Raw genomic sequence first — 20,735 nt, 5'->3', positions numbered from 1 at the left:
AATACCCGCCTCGGCGTGTCTTGGGCTCAATTTCCTCGGACCTGATAATTCTCGCCTCGGTGCCTATTCTAATCATGGGTCCCACTCTGCAACTCTGAGCAATAGCTTGCTTTCCACAACGCCCCCAACAGAGCTTGGATGCCTGGCTTCACCTTGGGGGTGCCCAGGAGTGGACATTTCACAGGGAAAAGCCAGGAAGGGTTCCTAAGCGGTATTACGGACAGCGCCGGGACACTTCCGTTGGAGGTAGCTGTGCACTTTACAAATGCTGGCATTTAAACCCTAAAACACTACACAAACACTACCACACTACCCTAAACTCTAAAACACTACACTACCCTAAACCCTAAAACACTACACCACACAAACACTACAACACTACTCTAAACCCTAAAACACTACACTACACTACACAAACACTGCAACACTACGCCAAACCACTACACTACACACACTACTACACTATCCTAAACCCTAAAACACTACACTATGCTACACCCTACAACACTACACTACACAAACACTACTACACTACCCTAATCCTAAAACATTACACTACCCTAAACCCTAAAACACTACACTACCCTAAACCCTAAAACACTACACTACACAAACACTACTACACTACCCTAAAACCTAAATCACTACACAAGCACTACTACACTACCCTAAAAGATAAATCACTACAACAGTACCCTAAGCCCTAATACACTACACTAAACAAACACTACACCACACCACACAACACAAAAAAACACACTAAAACGTTAAAAAAACACACAAACGTTAGAACATTACTTTTACACTACCCTAAACCCTACAGTAATCCCAAGCTGAAACCCCCTTACCTTTCTCCTCTCCAGCGTCGCCGTCTCTGCTCCCGGTTCCTGCTTCCTCCTTCCAGCTTGGTGCACGTCGTTGTGAGGAAACAGCCTACGTTTCCTCACAACGACATGGATAGCCGCCGCCATTACAAATTACATCGCATGCGTTGCAATGCATGCGATGTAATAGCAATGCGTGATAAAAACCGCGTTGTAATGGCTGTTTCCCCTCACAGTGGTGGTCCCATTACCACAGAAAGAGGTTGCACTTAATCATTCATGCAGTCCTGTGTCGAAGCTGGGGTAAAGCATGATCCCATGATTCTTGGAGTTATGCAACACAACAGGGAGCTCAAAGGAATGAGAAATGAAATCATGTACTACAGCAGTCTATGATTGCTAGGACCATTAATTGAAGCATGGGAAGGAGAAAATACATTTATTCTTGCTGTCCAGCACCAAAATCGAGTGGTGGTTGCCGATGAATCAGCAAATGTACTTCAAATCGCCATGTGTAGTTCTCAAGGCCATCACTCTGTTGGACAATCTTTTTTATCAGTTTCCTCCAGTGCTCTATTTTCAAAAGAATGCTATGCTCCCACCTCTGCGAATCTCTGGCTAGACCGTAGATTAAAGGCTCATCATAATGGGAGGACATTTCCTGTAGAAGCTGATATCTTGTGGAATACCAATCCTGGTTATCTTAAAAAAACATGATATCTATCTATATGCTGTTCCCTATAAAACTGAAAAGCTTACCTTTTCATCCAAATGTTTGACAGCAGTTATTAACTCTGTCTAACCACCATCCAGAAGATTTTTTGAGAAATCACAACATTACAAAGTAACACAAAAAAATTATGGCATTGCAGCCAACAAGATCAGCTTTGCATATAGACTGGCACTACGGCAGGGGTTTGATACAATTACTCAGTGTTTTTTGCAGTTCTGCACTTTCATATTCCGACTCAGGGCTTCCTAAGCTTCTGATCTCTACCAAATTACTGTGTGATGAAATTATCTCCATACAGTATCTCTCATTCTAACCATTTTCCACCTGTAAATTTCAATAATTATTACCCTGCGAAATGTGCATTGGACAAACCCTTGGATAAGGTCTAACCACACAACTTGAAATACCGGCAAGGCACCAACAGTGTATGTGCCCAATTAAGTTATTCCCGCACAAGTGGGAATGAGGCTGTTAATAGTGATGTTGCTATCTGAGTAAAATTCTCGAGCTCCAATGAGCAGAAAGCAAGGCAGAAAGCTGCACTTACCTGATGTCGTAGATATCGATGTCCTTGAAAACGATCACATTCTTATACACGTCTAACATCTGAAATGCAGTAATAGTAGAAATCAGTTTCCATGTTTGTGAGTGGTTCAAAGTTGAGAACTACATTATGAAATCTTGCATTAGTCTTGCGCTCCGACCTGTGATTCACTTGCCTGCATAATTTTATCTTCATCCAGTGTAGACTTGGAAAAGTGGAATTCAAGGTTTTGGAAAGATGATTATGTGTCTTTTATTTTGGTTGATGTTGTTGTATGCTTAGAAGAACAACCAGTTTACAAATAACTAAAGAATACATTTACTATATTTAAACAAGCACTGGCAAAGCCATTAGGTTTTGCCTATGCGAGATCTATTGGTTTTGTCTATGTTTTTTAGACCTTTTTCACAGCAGCATGTGCTGCTCTCCAACATGAGTTAATGTAAAGAAAAAAGTGCTGTGACATGGTCTTGATGTCAGATCAACAACCTGTGATTCTGGGGAAATCACGTAATCTCCTCTGGCCTAAAAACCCCAAAATGAATGTACTGTTGTATAATGTAACTGGTGCTCATGTTAAGCACTCCAATACCATCTAATGATATAACGGAGGAACGTTGAAGCAGAACACTACCCAAAAACATACCCTAGACACAAAGGGCCTCTTTCCGATCTCGGCTGACGGGTTACTCATTGACAACAGTGACGGACAGCCTGTCCACGTAACTCAAAATCCCATGGGATGTAATGGGATTTAGATTTGGGCGAATGGGATATCCATCACCGTGGTGATGGAGTAACCCATCTGTCAAGATCGTAACCAGGTCCAAAGTGAGCATAGAAGACTTACTTGACAATATTGTTCGCAAAGGGAAAATTATTGAAAATTGGTTTCTGACACGCAGCGGGAGGCGTGAAAGGCTAAATGAAGTATTTAGAAATAGAGTTCAGAGGCCTCATGCGCCTGCTGCAGAGAGCTTGTATCATCAGCAGGTTACAGGTCTGGAACTCAGTACAGCCATTAGATGTTCAAAACTGTGAGACTTACCAAATGAGTTATTACATTGGGAGGGAATAGCACAATTTATTAATCAGGAAGAGGCCATTAAAAGCAGTAATGATGAACGAAGTTATAATCTATGCTAATGAGGCAAAGTTTAAAAATATCACCAGAAGAATGCAACCTGAAAGGACAATGGACTTTAAAGTGGTCCCAGAAGAGGGTGAAGCAAACGGTGATGATTAGAGGCAAAGATAAGGAGTGAGGGTGTTCAAGATGCTGCAAGGAAGGTGGTAGAAAGAAGCCTGATGTGATAGCTAAGAGCACTAGGGGTTAATACCTGTCCAAAATGAAAGCAAATGAGATTCCACTCAGTGGAAAAAACACAGAGGGAGGGATGGATTTGTGTCACTAGAAAAGGAGGCAGTTCATTACATACAAAGCAGTGCTGCACATATAAATGGAAAAAGGGATGCATGCAGAAAAATCGGTGGCAAGGTGTCAGAGAGTGGGAAAGGCAAGGGAAAATGAGGGTGGACAGAGCAGAAAAGCAGTGGACGAGAGGCCAAGCACAACCTGTACAGGGGGAAGGAGCATGGAGGTGGTGGGAGATTAGAGGCAGGGAGGTTGTGATTAAAACCAGGCGTGAAGAGTGCGCAAACCCTGTAGGAAGCTGGGTTATTATTAGGTGCAGGTAGGTTCCTACAGCTATTAATAATACTTAATCAATAATAAGGTCCAGTCAAGTCTCAATAAATTAATCCTTGCTCAACCCATGGTAGCTTGGCAGACGAGCAGTGAGGCTTCACTTAGGAGACAGGTGTGTAAAGCATTTAATATCACCAAAACAGTAAATAAGTAAAAGATACAACACAATAAAATCCAACACCAATTTATAAGAATAGAGAATATTTATATATTTAAAATCACCCCAAAATGACAAACATCCAATTTAGGGAATCAGAGATACGGATTTTTAAAGATTAAATAAATAAATGTTCTTTCTAGAGCCAAAAAGTGTGAAATGCCAACTGTTGACTATCTGATTTACAACAAGGGGTGGTGAGGGACAGAGTCTCTGAATTAAGCAGAATACTCTCACCCAGTCAAGAGATCAGGGCTAGATCCAACACCGTTTTTTAGCTCATTGCACCATCCCAGTTTCAGAACCTGGCTGTATGCAAATTAGTCTGTTCCTGTCCCAGTGCATGATGGGAACAGGACAAACCAAACTACAAAAGCCAATTCTTACACTGGGAAGGAAACAAGCTTCCGGGGACCGGTTTCTGGCATTACAGCCATCTTCGGCCCGGCTTGCTTGAATCCTGATGGTGCAATGAGCAAGGGACTCATGTCTGTTGCCCAAACAGTAACTCACAGGGGCTAAAACCATACTCTTTCTGTTGTTCCGCTGTAAGCAAAAAGCAGGCATGGGAGGAGAACATCCCATCTCCTCCTGAGCTTGTTAGATAAGCCCATAATCTTGCCAATCAGGGTCTTATTAAATATCTCCACCAGACCATTGGTCTGGGGATGATACACAGTGGTACATTTATAGGTAAGACTACATTCATCCCACATCGCCTTCAGATAGACGGACATAAAGTTAGCCCTCCTGTCTGAGACCACCTCCTTTGGAAAGCCTACTCTGGCGAAGATACTAAGTATGGCTTTGACCACTGTGGCAGCAGTAACCATTCTGAGGGGTATTGCCTCTGAATATTTGGTAGCATGGTCCACTATCACCAAGATATATCTGTTCCCTGAGCCAGTTGGTGGGTCTAGGGGAACAACAACGTCAACCTTTACCTGCTCAAAGGGAGTCCCAACCACTGGCAGAGGTATCAAGGGAGCCTTTGGCCTGCCCCCTGTCTTGCCATTGGCTTGTCAGGTGACACAGGAGCTTCAGACCTCTTTCACTTTGGCAGCAATGTTGTGCCAGTAAAAAAAGGCTGACCAGCCTACTCCAGGTCTTGGTCTGACCCAAATGTCCTGCCAAAGGGATGTCATGGCCCAAGGTGAGGAGGAACACTCTATACTTCTGGGGAACAACCACTCTCCTGTTTGCCTCTTGTTTGGGGTTCCTGGCCTCAGTATAGAGGACTCCATCCTCGCAATAGACCCTGTCGAATCCACTGGCATCAATCTTCTCTTGTCAGGAGGCAGTCTGCATCAGGGCCTAAAGAGTGGGACCATCTCATTGCCCCGGCACAGCTCCTCTCTGATGGATCTACCGGCTCCTTGCAATTCTGAAAAGTCTGACAGATCTTGCAGGAGTGGAGTCCCTACCTCAGAGGCCAGATCCTCTCCCCTCAGGGTTAGATTCACCCTTGACTTCTTGAGCTGTTTGGGTTGGCTTACCAGACCCAGTGCATTGTCTTTTGTTTCTGAAGGCTTGGCTCAATGATCTAGGGTCCAAGTATCCAGCACTCCCCTGATGTGTAGTCTGTGACCAAGTCACAGCACATAACCACGCAAGAAGGTCCAGCATCTGTGCATGAACCTTCTTTTCCAGCCCTAACTATCATTTGCTAGTAGACACTCTACTGTTAGTCTTTGGTCAGACCCACCAACCCAAGAAACCTTAGTCTCTTGTTGGCTTCCATCTCTCCTTTCTTCATGTGCCAGCCTCTTTTTTGCCAGGGTCAACTTCTCTGCCTCTAGTGCTATGTAAGGTAGCTGGGCTTCAAATTCTTTCTCTCTCCAAGGGACATTTATACTTCTCATAGGGTGGATCCTCTCCCCCATCTAGCTCTAGGTAGGGCCCTGGTCACTGTATGTGTGGCAGGCACTCTGTTTTCTTATCACTGAGGTCTAACGGGTCTTCCTCCCCCTCTTCTTCTGTCTCTGGAGCCTACTCTTATCAAAAGCTTGATGTACTAGCTGGGACGCCCAGGCTGTTAGGGCCTTTATCAGCTCTGGCTTCCTTGTAGTGGCGGGTGCTGGTAGATCCCTAGCCTTGAACAAGCTCAAAGTTCTGCTAATATGAGAGAGGGTAGGTTAGCCAGATCAAGCCTCATAGTACCCCTTAGTTGTGGGTCGCACACACAATCAGTGGCAGAAATTGACATTAGAACAATTTGGATTTTTGTTTTAAATGTATTCATTAAATTAGTCCAAATTAAAAAACAAAAACAATTCTTGCAGTAGGTCCATTTAGAGGATTTATAATTGCCTCACTTAAATACTGAACTGTGTTATCAAACACAAGTTCTGGACCTCATGACTGCACACCAAATGTAGGAAGGTGGGCTATTAGTAGGTGCAGGTAGGTGCCTACAGCTAATAATATTACCACAATCACTACGAAGGTCCAGTCAAGCCTCAATTACGTAAACCTTGTTCAACCCTTGGTAGCTTGGCAGAGAAGCAGTCAGGCATAACTTAGGAGACAGATGTGTAAAGCATTTAATATCACCAAAACAGTAAATAAGTGAAACACACAACAGCTGGAGAGCAGCCATTTGGCCCAGGATGTGATGATCATGTGAGCTAAATGGAACTGGGACTTCTGCTGTTGTTTAATAGGTCACCTCCAGTTTTAAACTTTCCTTTCATGACGTGATAATCCGCCTGCTCACTGAGTTTTTCGGCAACTCCCCATAATTCCCAAAGAATTAAACTCAGCCAGCTCCACCCCGGCCTATAAGAGACGCATTTACACATGCAAACATATACTTCAGTTCAATTAGTCTTTATTTGATTTGAACAATCATAAAAGACACATAAAATACAGTATTAAGAATCAAAAAATTACTTTTAAAACAATCACATAATAAAATTCATAAAAGGTCCCACAAAAAACATATCAAGTTAAAAGGCTAAAAATACACAAGATTGGATCTCAATCTCATGTGCAAGTTAATAAATACAAACTATTAAGCCATGTCAAATAACATCAGTTACATAATGCCTGCAACATGTTCCTTCTAAGGACCCACAAACATATACTTACATACACACAGTGTGCAGTTTATTTTTACTACAATCTTTATTGTTGTTTTTCCACAACTGATCAATAATCATTATTTCAGCAGTGCATCATTTGTGGTGTATGAGTATACAACATGAGAACAGTAGATTGAAAGGAAAATGAACCCACAAAACACATTTTTATAGTGACAAATATGACATTTTGCGCAGTGAGTAACCATCTCACTCAAATCTTCACAGGCTGCTGGAATTATGATGACTGCAGCTGATGAAGGTTCTCCCAAGTGTGCTGTTGAAGGTGGAACATACTGCTGCACCTAGTATCTCCTGCATCATTCAGTTGTACACCCATTTATGAATTGTTTTTAAATGCTTCCAATTGGAATTTGTCCCATGTGAATACTTCTTAGCAGTGCTAACTGTATGTTACAAATATTACACTGCATATATTTAGCTGTAATCCTTCCCCCTAAAGGTTTTGTCAAAGGCTTACAGACAGGGGGAGTGTCTTAGTGAGCCAAGATGGCGGTCGCACCTTGAGAGTGCTCTCGGACCCCTCCGCTATCGGTCCGCAATATGCCCGTCCTGGTAGCCATCCAGCCCTGAGACTTGTCGCTGATCCATTGCTGCACCCTGGGCGGCGATTCTGGCCATGGGGAGTCCAGGGATCCAGCGTTTTGTCGCACTCAGCCGGCCTGCCGGGTGCCCTAATCTAAAATTGTGGCCTCCGTGCTTTGAGCCGAGATGCCTGAAATCCTCGGACCGAGCTGCCTGAGCTCACACCTGTATGTCCGTGCAGGCGGAGACCACCCGTGAGGATAAAGTGACCAGTGGTGAGCGGTGGAGTTCCATGGGCATGACGACCGCCTGCATTCCTCTCCTCACCCGACCGGCTAAGACCCTGCGTGGGCAGCCGCTGTTGACGGCTCCTGCCTGCCAGTGCTGGGGTTGGTGCAGCTGATAAGAGGCTTGTCCCACTGGCTTTGGCTGTCGGAGACGTCTGAGGCTGAGCCCCGGCTCCCCTGTGGTGTTGCTGTGGTGCCGGCTGAAATTTCGGGTGGCGTGAGATGGGGATTAGCGAAGGTTGGTGCCCGGCTGACGCTCTGAGGTCTACGCGATCTGAAGTCTGTCGATCGGCGGACCCGAGGATTTGGTGAGTGCCAGAAGCAGGGGGAGCTGGAACTGTGTTGAGAGAGGCCCCCTGCACGCACAGTCTGCCTGCTGAGAGAGTGAATTGGGCCCTGGGTGGTGTGAAGTGAGATCTGGCCCGCTGTTTCTACTCACCTGCCGTGATCCACCAATGCCAGTCCGGCCTACCGGGCCCCTGGAGCTGCTTCAACAATACTACTTTGGGGCTCTGACAGTACTCCTGGCAAGAAGAAGCCCTGGGAATGGTGGACCCGGCCGTGACCACCGAGCCCTCAACTTGCTTTTGTGTTTTCAGGTGTTGTCTTTGGGCCCTCTAGTGCAGAGACCCCTCTTGCTGCTCTTGGAATCGGACCTCGGCTGCACTACCTCCAGAGTGCTGGGGCGCAGGGGGAGTTGGTGTCCGGCCGTATGCAAATAGCGGCGTGAGGTCCTAGGTGAGGGCCTCCCCCACTGCCCCCCTGCCCCCCGAATTGCTCCTGTGACTCCTGACGTGGACCTTGGGTCCTTCAACAAAGAGGCCCCGGCTGCAGACTTCGAGTCCGGCCCTCCATTTTGTTGCTTCTGGTAAGGGGTACAGTCCATGCTTCTGGTAAGGGGTACAGTCCAGGAGAGGGGGGAGTGGCCACATGTAGTGAGCGGCGTGAGGTCTTGGAAGGGAGCCTTCTCCGCCGTCCCCCTGCCCCCAAATTGCTCTTGTGGTGCCTGGTGTGGTCAGCGGGCCACTAGTACAGAGGCCCTACTGCAGACCCTGGGGCCGGACCTCTGTGCCGTTGCTTCCAGTGTGGGGTCTCATCCGGGGAGATGGAACCGGCCATATGTACCGAGGGGCGTGAGGTTTTCAAACAGCCTCCTCCACTGCCCCCTGTTGCTGTCTTGCTCCTGTGCCTTCTGGAGCTGACCGTGGGCCCCTGCTACAGAAACCTTTGTAAGAGACACATCTGGGCCCCCTGCCCTGTTGGGTGTCGGCCATGGGTTAAGACAAGCCAACCCAAACCCCTGCCACCCAGACTAAAATGGACCGTTTCACCACCACGGACTCCGGGGTGACTGGGGGAAGCGCGGATTAGGATGCCCCACCTGCTGCGGACCTATCTACCACCCTTCAGGCTATCCATGCCTCGCAATCCTCCATGGAGGGCAAGATTGCTGAAGTCCGGGTTGATGTGACTCTCATCCGGCAGGACCTTCGGAACGCCATGGCCCGATTAAAGAAACCAAATCCACAGTGGAAGACGCCATTTAGCAACGTAAGGGACTTGTCGCTCGTCTCCAATCTTACTCCCAGGAGCTACACCGGCAGGAAGAGGACGCAGAAAATAGGTCCCGCTCTAACAACCTTCGCCTGGTGGAATTTCCGGAGGGGGCAAAACAGGGCTGTACTGCTGACTTTATGGAGAGGTGGCTGTGCTCATGGAACCCCGAAGACTCCCTCTCCCCGTGGCTTGCAATCGAGCGGGCACACCGCTCCCCTGCTCCTAAGCCGACCCCGGGGGCACCCCCCAGACCGGTCATTATGCGAATCCTCAATTTTAAAGACCTTGACTCTGTCTTGGCTGAGGCCGGCAAGAAGCAGCACCCCTGAGGAGGCTTGGACTTGGGCCATGGAGGAACGCCCCCTGTGGGCCAGTGACGAAATCCATCACCCGTGGGTGCGGCTGGCGGGTGCACCTGCCAGGAGAACCCTGCCCCTGGCCTCAACGCAACCGCTCATGTAGGCACCGTGGCCAGAGGCGAGCCCGCTTGGATTCCCTGCTGGGCTCCTCTCTGCAGCCGACGCCACTCCCTGGAGACCCCCTGGTCGTGCTGTGGTCTGGCTCCTCCGGCCGTAGGCAGCACATCGGCTCACCACTGCTTCAATGCCCGATGGACTTGATTATGCACATCCTGCTATGAGGAGGGGTCCTCCACGCTTCCCCATTCCCAAGCATTCTAGTTTGTCTTTTGTTAGTTCTACACTGTTAGGGCTACAGATGCTTCCGTTCCTGAAGTATAGGGTGGAGGGTTGGGTTGGGGAGGGGGGACCGTTGTGCTGAGTTTTATTGTTTGTTTTTTCTTATTTTTTCCACCAGCACTTCTGCTTAGCTGCTTAACGAGAATGCAGTTATCGACTTTGTAACTCTATGACTGTTACCCCGCACACTTGTACTACTGCGCCCACTGCCCAAACCGGGTACTCGACGATTCCCCCAGCCTCCTCATGCCTGATGGTCGTTCCGGAATGACATCACTTAATGTTATGTCCTGGAATGTTAACGGCCTATTAGATAAAGTCAAGCGCACTGTGGTCCTGTGTTATGCCCAGTAACGCACTGTGGATATATTGATGCTTCAGGAGAAACCTGGTAGGCAATCACTGTCCCTTTCTGGTGCGCTATGGCTATTGTGGGATTTGAAACTCTGGTTTTACCCGTGGATCTCGGGGGGTAGTCGTCCTGATGCGCTGCGCTCTTTTATTTGTGGCGCGTAAAGTAGTACATGATCCAGGGGGCTGCTTTGTCATCTTGGAAGGGAACATTGGGAACCAATCCCTGAACCTGATTGCTGTGTACTCCCCCCCTCTCTGCTGTCCTCCACACTTCAGCGTCTTGCTCCTCTATTGGCTGCCCTACCCCTGGGGATGACTGTTGTTGGGGGGGACTTCAATGCAGTTATTATGGACCCAGGCCTTGACACAGCTGCGGCACCTTCTGCCTTCCGGGTTTCCCAATCCCGGGTTTCCCAGTCTGCTCTCCTTTTGAACTGGGCTGCGACTCTGGGCCTTAAAGACGCCTGGAGGTTCTGGCACCCAACCACTTGTATGTACATTCATACATCAGCCTCCCACCACACGCATGCCAGACTGGACTATCTCTTCCTGACGGCCCTGGACTTTTGGTCAATCCAGGACATCACCATCCTTCCCAGGGGATTATCAGATCACTTTCCAGTATCTATGCAGATGGGCAGCCTCCCGGCATATTCGCCCCCAATCTGGCGGCTAAACGTTTGGTTTCTACAGGACAAAGACTTCCGGAAACACGAAGGGGACGAACTCCGTCAATACTACTCCACTAATCAGGGCTCGGTCTCATCTCCTGGTACTCTATGGGAGGCCAGTAAGGTCACCATCTGTGGCTTTGCCAAAGGCCAACTCAAACTCCAACATCTGAAACAGGACGCCGGTCTCACACTTCTGGTGGCCCAGGCTGCCCTGCTTAAAGCCCACCCACCAGGGGAGAGAACAGAGGCCCAGGATCGGAAATTGGCATTTTTGAGGGATGAGATCAAACAGGCTTTCCTGGAGTCCGCTAAGCTGCCATGGAGGTCCTCCGTGGTTCAAGTGTATGGATGGGGAGATAAAAATGGGAAGCTCTTGCATCGTTTGGCCACCTATCCTATGGGTAATCATATTATCCCTGAGGTGATTGACTCCCACGGGGAGATCCAACGGGCCCCCGTGGCTGTGACCCAGTGCTTTGCCTCATATTATGCTACTCTCTACTCTATCCAAACTCCAGACCTCACACTCTCAGAACTCATCCAGCGTGAATGGTTCCCCCTTCCGCGGCTCAGTGACACTGAGGCAGAGGAACTAGATCTTCCAATCACTCCGGAAGACACCGGGACCAGACGGACTCCCGCAAGAGGTATATGTGTCCTACCGAGATACGCTGGTTCCCACCCTCCTAGAGATGTATCATGAAGTGGCTGACCGCGGCTCCTTCCGTCCTGAGGCGGATCTGGCCATTGTAGTGATTCCTAAGTCCCAGCCTCCCTCTGCCCACTGCTCTGATTATCACCCCATCTCCCTCATTAATTTGGAGCTCAAAATATTCGCCTCAGTCCTGGTGAACCAAATACATCCTTATCTGGATAAGCTGGTCCACCTGGCCCAATGTGGATTCATGCCCTCCCGGGGAACCAGGCACTGCCTCAGATGTCTCCACCTCGCTCTCACGAAATGACAACTGACCCACTATCTCTTTTTACTCCTTGTGGACTTGAGAAAGCATTTGATTCAGTTCATTGGCGATATCTAGAGGCAGTGTTGTTGGAGATGGGTTTTGGGACCCCCTTTCATAACTTGGTCAGGACACTCCGTTGCAATCCGTGAGCCCTGGTGATGGTCAATGGTGCCATTTCATACCCCTTCCCCATTGGGAGGGGAACAAGACAGGGTTGCCCCCTTTCACCATTCCTTTACGCGTTAGCGATGGAGCCCTTTGCTTCTCTTATTCGCACCGATCCGCTTCTCACGGGATGGCAATGGGCCGGTCTGGCAGAGGACAAGATTACCTTTTACGTTGATGACGTTCTGATATTTTTGTCAGATCCAGCTCGATCGGGTCTCGGTGTCTCCGAGCCCTGTGCTTCTTTGAACGAGTCTCCGGCCTCCGACTGAATGCGGCCAAAATGGTCCTGGTCCTCCTCCATCTATCGAGAGAGTGCTTTCATTGGCAGTCGTCTATTCCTCTTCGGCAGTAGTCGTTCAAGTATTTGGGGACCTGGGTGGCCCTCCTTCCCGACTTCGCCTGGTCTCTCAACGTTACTCCTCTGGTGAAAGGGGTTTGTGCTGATCTCCTTAAATGGCAAGCGCTGCAACTAAATCGTATGGGCAGAATAGCCCCTTTTAAAATGATGGTTCTGCCACGATTTCTCTATATACTTCAGAACACACCCCTCTCCTTCTCACGGTCATGGTTCAAGAGATGGACGGTTTGGACACTAAATTCTAATGGGGAGGTCGGAGACCGAAACTAGCCATCACCCAGTGCAGGATACCACCCTTTGATGGTGGGCTGGGAATGACAAATCTGTATTTATATTATTTGGCAACTCAGCTCCTTACCGTGCATTACTGGTTTAATGGTGGCTGGTCAGACCTGGCATTCCTCCTGGAGCTGCATAACTTGGGTTTCTCCAACATTCAGGGGATACTATACGGGACCGCTATATTCCACGCTCTGCCTGAGGTCACGCGCAGTGTGCTTCTAGCCTGGTGAGCCTCCCTGCGACGCACCCACTGGTAGGGCAAATGAACCCGATATACCCCACTGTGGTGTGGGACGTGGCTCAGGGACGTTGCCACTCTTTCTGGATTCAGAGCCTGGGATCTCATTGGAATTTCCCAGCTTGGGGATGTCTGGGGTGGGAGCTACATATGCGATTTCCCGGATCTGCTTGCTCCGTTTTCCCTCCACACCTCCCAGTTTTATCGCTACCTCCAGCTGCGCCACGCCCTACACACCCACATCTCAGAAGGGACCTCCTTACCCAAATATAGTCCACCTGAAGCCCAGGTCATGACTGGTACACTGGGGAAAGGGGAGATTTCCCGCATCTATTGCTCCCTCACAAATAACACCCCCAACTCCCTTTCCCATTTCCAGGGCAAGTTGGAGGGCAGGCTTGGATCCATAGACGATGCTGATTGGAGGGATGCACTGATGACCCCCAAAACGGTCACAGCTTCAACGCGGCTCCAATTAGTTCAAATATACTACTTACACGTGGCTTACCTCACACCATTGCATCTTCATTGCGCTGGGCTTTGACCTGATGCTTCCTGCCCCCGCTGTGGATGCCCCCAGGCTGACTTTTATCACATGGTATGGCTCTGTCCTACAATCACGCTCTACTGGAAGTTCATGACAGGGGAACTTACGGAGGTCCTGGGTTGGGAGATACGCCCGAGGCCGATGAACAGACTCCTGGATATTACCCTTGGGATTGATTGAATGGAACCAGAGCAGATAAGCTTTGTTTAAACACAGCACTGATGGTGTCCAAAAGGGATATTGCAGCTAATTGGCTGGACCCGACAGCTCCTTCAATGGTGCAGTGGTGCAGAGGAGTGGATTAGTGCGCTGCGCAGGAGCGATCAATGTATGCAGCCCGAGGCTGTCCCAATAAGTTTCGGAGGGTATGGGGTAAATGGGTTGGGGTGGTAGAAGATTGAACATTCCAGATGATCACTTATGGACTTGGGTGAGGACATTGTTGCTTGCTGCTCGTATGTTGAATTGCACATGCTGGGGTATTCATTTTTTATCACTGTTATGCACTGAACAAAGTACTAAGAGCTGGTATTGTTTTCCTTTGTTGCATCTTATAAAATCAATAAAACTTGATTATAAAAAAAGAAAAGCTTACAGATATCACTTTCTTTTGTAGTTGCTTTTGTGAAGATATACCTGCATGTGTTTGAAGTGGCTTGCCACAAAATTGTGTTTGTAATTAGTCAAATAAATTGTGTTATGTTTATTTGTAGGAAATGCAATGCACAGTGTTCCTTAATTGCAATAAGATATTGCGCATTTTTTGGTTTTACTTCTACAATCTTTATGATTGTTTTTTCTAGCTATTCAATGATGATTGCTTAAAATGTACATCATTACGGTGTATGACTAATGAACCTACGAACAGTAAAAAAGGGAAATTAAATGCTTTCCTTATATTAATACATACCTTTACAGTATGAGAAATGTCTAGTTATTTCTTAGAATTATGTCTTTATACATTGTTGAAATTGTAAGTTACTTTTGTAATTCTATTAATTGTGAAACTACTAAATATTTCAGTTTTTGTCTTTATATGCAGATCAGTGGCACCATATATTGGGGTAATGCACTATACTAATTAGTTCTTGCAGTGCTGCTGCACAACTTTAGATTTTGAAGATGCACACCCAAGGACAGATTGCTACAGTTACTAAAACACCTAGGCACACATCTGTACAGCAACTCACATACCAGCTACATACAGATAGAGGTAGTCACACACATGGCCTCACACTGATCCAGTCACTGACACACATAGGTACAGATATATACAGTCACTGGCACACCCAACTACACACTGATACAGCCACTGACAGGTCCAGTCAAACACTAATGCATCAAATAACCCACACAGGCTCACAGTGACACACACATAGGGACTTAGCAATGCAGACTCTCACACAACCAGGCATTCAGCAATGCAGACACTGACACACTCACCCAAGCATTAATGCATCCAATAGCATACCCAATCACACAATGAGTCACCTAGAGACTTACCAATGCAGAGACTGACACACCTAGGCATACAACAAAACAGACACTGACAAACCCATCCAAACACTAATGCATCCGATAATACACCCAGGCACACCCTGACACAAACACCAACACACCCAGGCACACACTGATGCACACACTGAGATATCAAAAGACTTACCAATGCAGAAACTGACACACCCATGCATACAGCACTGAAGACATGACACTCCCACCAAAACACTAATGCATCCAATAACACACCCAGGCACACACTGATGCACACAGTGAGACACCCAGACACTTATCAATGCAGACACTGACACATCCAGGTATACAGCAATGCAGGCACCGACACATCCATCTAAACACTAATGTATCAAATAAAATTCCCAGGCATACACTGACGCAACCTAGGACAAACCAATAGAGACACTGACACACCCAGGCATACAGTACTGCAGACACAGCCACACCCAGTTAAACACTAAGGCATCCAATAACACACTCAGGCACATACTGATGCATACATTGACATACCCAGGCCCACTTTGATGCATATCATAATGCACCCAGGCACATACTGATGCATACAGAAACACACCCAGTCACAGACTCACGAATACTCTAACACACTCATGTGCACATTCTTGCAAACACTAAAAGACCCACGAACCAGCGGATCCATTCATTAACACACCCAGGCACACACTATTCCATATGCTTACACCCAGGCACATACTGACATATACACTGACATACCCAGGCACACTCTGATGCATACACTGACACACCAAGGCACACACTCATGTACATATTCTTGCATACACTAAACACCCAATCACACACTGATGCATACACTAATACACCCAGGCACACACTAATGCATACACTAACACACCCATGCACACACTGATGTATACACTGACACACTCAGGCACACATTGATGCATACCCTGACATGCCCAGGGACAAAACAATACAGGTACTGACACACCCAGACATACAGTAATGCAGACATAGAGACATACAGCCAAACAGTAATCCATACAATAACACACAGAGGCAGACACTGATGCATACACTGACATACCCAGGAACTCACTAATGCATATACTAACACACCCAGGCAAATGCTCATGCACCCAGTGACACAACCACTCTGACACCAATAAAGTCACTGACATGTTTAAAAAATTGAGTTAGCTCTTTGTTTGCGTATATGGGGGTTCTGACAACATATTTTTAATGTTCTTTTTTTGACAAATGTGAACAGGGTAGTAAAAAGGGTGAGGATGGGGAAATGCAAAGAAGTAGCTGGCTTCACTCTTCAACAAACATTATGTAGTCACTGGAAGCAAAAAAATAAAACTAACAGCGACGCTTCTTCACTGTATCCAAGAATGCACCCACAGAATCTTTTTTTACGAGAAGCCTATGACATTTCCTCACAGGCAGCTGGGATTGTAATGACTACAGCTGATGATGGTTTTCTTCAAGGCTGCTGTAGTGGATGACAGTCCTGCTGCACCTGCTTTCTCTCAGATCATCTGGTTGAAGACCCTTTCATGATTTTTTTAGGTACTTCCACATGAAATTTGTCCCGTATGAATACTTTGTTGCAGTGCCTCTGGTAAACTGCTTGCCGCAAATATTGCACTGCACATATTTTGCTTTTAACTCCTTTTCCCCAGAAGGTATAAAAAAGTGCTTCCACACATCACTTTCTTTTCTGCAAGGTGATGTGTCTTTTTCCTCATCCTCAACAGGTTGTGAATGGTCATCTTGGACCGACTATGTAGCTGCAGCCATTGTGTAAAAACAGAGCAGCATTGGTTCTCAATCCTCCTGCTATAGACCTCACTGGAGAAGTAACTGATTTTGGGTATGCTTTACCATGTGGAATGGTGGGGTCTTAATGTATCCAATCAGACGGCAAGGTTTGGGTGTGTGTTCGAGTGAATTCCCGAATCCAGGTCGCAAATTTGCGGATTCGTGAAACTGGTAAAATGGGTAACTTTTATGTTAAACAGCTATAAGGGGTTTATATATACTTGTAAATATGTTCACACTGAAGTTATTACTGACAGTGGAGGGGTGTACATATGAGAAAAAATTTGCTAAACTTTCATTGAATCTGCGGATTCAGACTCGCGTATTCATTCCGATCACGTGATCGGGAGTAAAAACCACAGTGTAGTAGTCCGTCTATGTTTGTAGACCCACAAAGATATCAAAGTACCCCAAAAATATTTTTTACAAATAACATTTATTTAATTACATTTAAAAAACTCCATTTACTTTACATTAACTAAATGTGTGATTTTTATGTTTAAAAAATAAATAAAAAGTATATTTGTAAAAAAAAGAATGTCTAAAGTACAAAAATAAACTAATTTAAAACTAAAATAGATTGTAATTCACTTAGTTTTCAAAATAAACCCCATAAATTAACAGGGACATTATAGTGAGGCTCAAATTTCAGTAGTACAAAACCATTGAAATGCAGCACTTATGGTTATCTATGCTAACTGTAACTTACGCCCCTGCAATGCACTGTACCTGCTTATAACCTCACATATCACATCACTCATAACAGGGTCAGTGACATCACTGATGACATCTTAAATGACATCACTAATGACATCATCCACAGCAAAACTCACACACCTATTCGCATGTAAACACAACCACTCATCCACTTACTCGCACCCCACACAACAACTCACATATCCATTGATAGACCCATACAAATACTAATACACAGCTACCCACTCAACCATTGAGCACTCACACACCCGCTTTCTCACCAATGCAGGCACTGACAGTCACCTAATCACCCATACAGCTACCAACACAACCAGCCATTCACTCATACAACTCACATACCCAGACACTCACTCATACAGCTACTCACACATCCACATCCACTTCTCCAACTAAACAACCAACCACATAGCCATTCACTCAACCTTGCAACCTCCGAACACAGCCATACAATCATCCATACACCTACTCATACACCCACACAACTTCTTACATAAACATTCACTTATCCATACAACCACTTACACACCTGCTCACTCACCCATACAGACACTCACACAGACACTACTTTCCTAACACAGACACTCACACACCAACTTACTTAACCAAACACCCTCTCAAGCTGCCAAACACACCTATACAGCCACGTATACTACAACTCACTCACCTATATAGGTATTCAAATACCCACTCACCCACCCATGGAGCCACTTACACAGCCACACACCCACCCAAACAGCCACCCATACAGCCACTCACACACACTCAGACACCTAGTCACACACCCATACAGCCACTCAGACAGCCACTCACACACAGATTCAGACAGTTTCACAGCGGCTCAGATGGCATATGTTGGGAATAGTATCACTCATTAGTAGTACAGAAAATCTTTATTTTAACTTATTTAGGAGCTTACTATATATCTTTAAGTGTCAGAAACATTTGTGAAACACTTTCACTGACTGGATGATATCATCAGTGATGTCATTGGAGACGTCATCAGTGATGTCATTGACCCTGTCACGAGTGATGTGATATGTGAGGTCATGAGCAGTGATGTATATCTTTATATAATATATGTATGTTTTTAAACAATATTAGTGTGAAACGATATTTATTTTCTATATTATTGTATAGAGGCAGGATATTTTTGTAAACACATTTTGACACAATAGTTTTGTTTCACGATGTTGTTTTTGATATTATGTCAGCGATCCCACTTTTAATTTGAGGAAATAAAAAATGGAACAGAAAACTAAAAATGGAGAGATCATGAGTGGACACCTTTAAAGGAGGAATCTATTGTCAGGCCTCATGCATGAACACATTTTATCAATAAACATAAAGGTTGCTCTGCTAAGCTCTAAATATTTAACTCAACTACAGGATCATAGAGCCTAATCATTCTAATTTACTTAGGAATGAGTGCATTGTAGTATTTATCACTGTTTTCTTTATTAACATGTTGCATAGAGCAAAGCAGCACCGTTCTCAGTTCACACCACATAACTATCTCTTATCCTAGCACCCAAATTATCAGTGGCGCTAGAGGACTCAATATAACAATACAATCAATCTTCTTTAAACATATAAAAATAGACAGCCATTCAAAACATTTTGGTAGGCATGTTTAAAAAATGTCCTAAACTCTCTCCCTCAAAATCTGACAATTACCTTTTGAAAGCAGTGTTGTTGTTCCAGGTGCAGAAAAAGAGATATAAACACCTTTCAACTAAGAAGTAGAGCCATAATAATTGTATTTACACCTGTCTCTGTTCCAATATTTCAAGATGGTAACCATCAACTAGTAGTCAATATGTGGGACAATGGCCTGCTGCATGACCTTGGGCATGAGTTCTCTCTGGAGCGCCATTTTACCTTAGCATATTTATGACAATAGTAGGTTGTTTTGATGTGGCCATACATTGCTTCCTCTGTCACAGGTGGCATCTAATGTCCAGCCACCCGCGTAGCTAGGGGGGGGGGGGGGCGGGCGGTCTGCCCCAGGCAGCACCTTTTTTGAGGCGGCCGCGCGTGCCGGCACTGGACTGGAGGCCGAGTCCCGTTGCGGCCGCGGCGGCCTCTGAGACGTGAGGACGGTGATCTGACCTGCTTCACACTAGCTTCGCCGGCCAGTAACAGTAACTGCACTGCAGGCTGCCGCTGCATGCAGTGCACACAAATGCGGTGCCTGGTGCTAGCACTGTACTAGCGAATACTGGGACATGGAAGAATACCAGAATTAACAATTACTAATTAAACACGAGTCACTTTCCGAATTAATATCGTGCGAATGCGAGCTTCTTTAGAACAAACGGAAATGATATATCGTTCGCGTCATTTGTCTGAGCTTGCTGCAATTTTATTTATAAACCCAGTGCACAGGTTTATATAATTCGATCCACCAACTACAATAGTAAGCGCCTTATTCCATGGAGGATAAGGGGAAGGAGGTGTTCGTTTTTTATTTTCCCGTGAATTGAAAAAACAACATTTGAGAAAAGGATTTCATTTCGCAAAGACCTGATCACCCAGGTTAATCTGTAAATTAGCATTCAACATTTATGAAAGGGAGCGGTGGGACTTAGTTTTGGCAAATTAAAGTCCGTCCCGCGTTTGCACTGTGCGGCTGGGCCTGCTGCCTGCAGTAGTTACCGTCCGTTACCGCAACTGCCTTGCCCTCGCTCTCACTAGTCCTCCAAGGCCGTCAATCAGTGGTAGTGTGCGCGGCGCACGGCGCGCGTGAGCGCAACCAATGACGGCCCTGAAGGACATTTTTGGCCAGCCCTCGCCGTAGCAGTGACGCGTTGCGCTCACAGTCCCCTACGCTCGCCCTTCGTCGTGTCGAGGACTCGGAGTCTCGGAGGGAGACCATTCTTCTTGCTGCCTGCCTTACTGTCTGTCTTGCAGGCAGCCAGGCACGCACCTTGACTACAAAGCAAACAAGAAAGCAGAACTGGGCACGTAAGCAAACTGCACCTGT

At 46.3% G+C, this 20,735-nt stretch overlaps 1 protein-coding gene across 1 annotated transcript in view; it reads right to left on the bottom strand.

Annotated features, from left to right (window-relative positions):
• Window positions 1–20,735, bottom strand: part of LOC144783294 (uncharacterized) — a 688,842-nt gene that overhangs the window by 260,682 nt on the left and 407,425 nt on the right. The window contains exon 10 of the mRNA XM_078662344.1: window positions 2,105–2,163. Within this exon, the coding sequence (XP_078518470.1) occupies window positions 2,105–2,163 (59 nt within the window). The remainder of the gene's footprint in view (window positions 1–2,104; window positions 2,164–20,735) is intronic.

This window comes from Lissotriton helveticus, chromosome 9 (assembly GCF_964261635.1).
Source record: "Lissotriton helveticus chromosome 9, aLisHel1.1, whole genome shotgun sequence".
In the NCBI taxonomy this organism is placed as follows: Eukaryota; Metazoa; Chordata; class Amphibia; order Caudata; family Salamandridae; genus Lissotriton; species Lissotriton helveticus.
This window is presented reverse-complemented; position numbering and strand designations above follow the sequence as displayed.